General features: G+C 48.1%; 1 protein-coding gene across 1 annotated transcript in view; it reads left to right on the top strand.

Moving 5' to 3' along the window:
• Positions 1-1,231, top strand: part of PTPRH (protein tyrosine phosphatase receptor type H) — a 19,880-nt gene that overhangs the window by 6,085 nt on the left and 12,564 nt on the right. The window contains 1 exon segment of the mRNA XM_029924395.1: positions 2-226. Coding sequence (XP_029780255.1) covers positions 2-226 — 225 coding nt within the window.

Here is a 1,231-nt window from a genome sequence, read left to right as displayed (position 1 = left end):
ACCACCTCCATCACCCTGATCTGGGAGAAGCCAGATGACCCTGACTTTCAGGACTACACCTACTGGATCCAGTGGACTGGGGACGGTAACAAAACGGAGACCAGGAACACAACTGACACCAGCTTCACAGTGGACGGACTGCGACCCGGGTCCTTGTATGAATTTGCTGTGTGGGCAGAGAAAAATGGAGCCAACAGCTCCGTGATGACTTGCGAGGCCACCACTGGTGAGAATGACCTGTTGCTTATTTTCTTTCTTCTCCCCTTTTAGAGGAATGTTTGTTTGTTGTTTATTTATTTATTTATTTATAGTTTATTGTCAAGTTGGTTTCCATATAACACCCAATGCTCTTCCCCACAAGTGCCCCCCACCATGACCCTCCCCTTTCAGCCCTCAGTTTGTTTTCAGTATTCAATAGTCTCCCATGGTTTGCCTCCCTCCCTCTCCCTAACCCTTTTCCCCACCTTCCTCTCCCCATGGTCCCCTGCCAGGTCTCTCCTGTTAGACCTATGAGTGCAAACATATGGTATCTGTCCTTCTCCTCCTGACTTATTTCACTTAGCATGACACCCTCAAGGTCCAACCACATTGCTACAAATGGCCAGATTTCATTCTTTCTCATTGCCAGGTAATACTCCATTGTGTATATAAACCACATCTTCTTGATCCATTCATGGACATTTAGGCTCTTTCCATAATTCGACTATTGTAGAAAGTGCCGCTATGAACACTGGGTTACATGTGCTCCTGTGCATCAGCACTTCTGTATCCCCTGGGTAAATTCCTAGCAGAGCTATTGCAGGGTCATAAGGGAGTTCTATCTATTGTTAATAATCCAGTGAAGAAATGGGCAGAAGACATGAATAGACACATCTCCAGTGTTTATTTATTTTTGAGAGAGAGAGCATGAGCAGGGGAGGGGCAGAGAGAGAAGGGGACAGAGCATCTGAGGCAGGCTCCACATGGACCCAATGGAGCCCGATGCAGGGCTCAAACTCACGAACCTTTAGATCATGACTTGGGCCAAAGTCAGACGCTTGACCAACTGAGCCACCCAGAGGCCCCATCTCTCTCTCTCTCTCTCTCTCTCTCTCTCTCTCTTCCTTTCTCTCTCTCTCTCCCTCTCTCTCAATGATTGGTGGGGGAGGGGTGGAGCACTTATAGGACAACAGAGCAAACTCTCTGGCCCACCATCTCTTCGGGTCGCCTTGAGCAGGAGATGAGAGAACAT

The sequence above is a fragment of the Suricata suricatta genome, chromosome 16 (genome assembly GCF_006229205.1).
Source record: "Suricata suricatta isolate VVHF042 chromosome 16, meerkat_22Aug2017_6uvM2_HiC, whole genome shotgun sequence".
Taxonomy (NCBI): domain Eukaryota; kingdom Metazoa; phylum Chordata; class Mammalia; order Carnivora; family Herpestidae; genus Suricata; species Suricata suricatta.
Note: the sequence above shows the minus strand (reverse complement) of the source record. Positions and strands in the feature narration are given on the sequence as shown.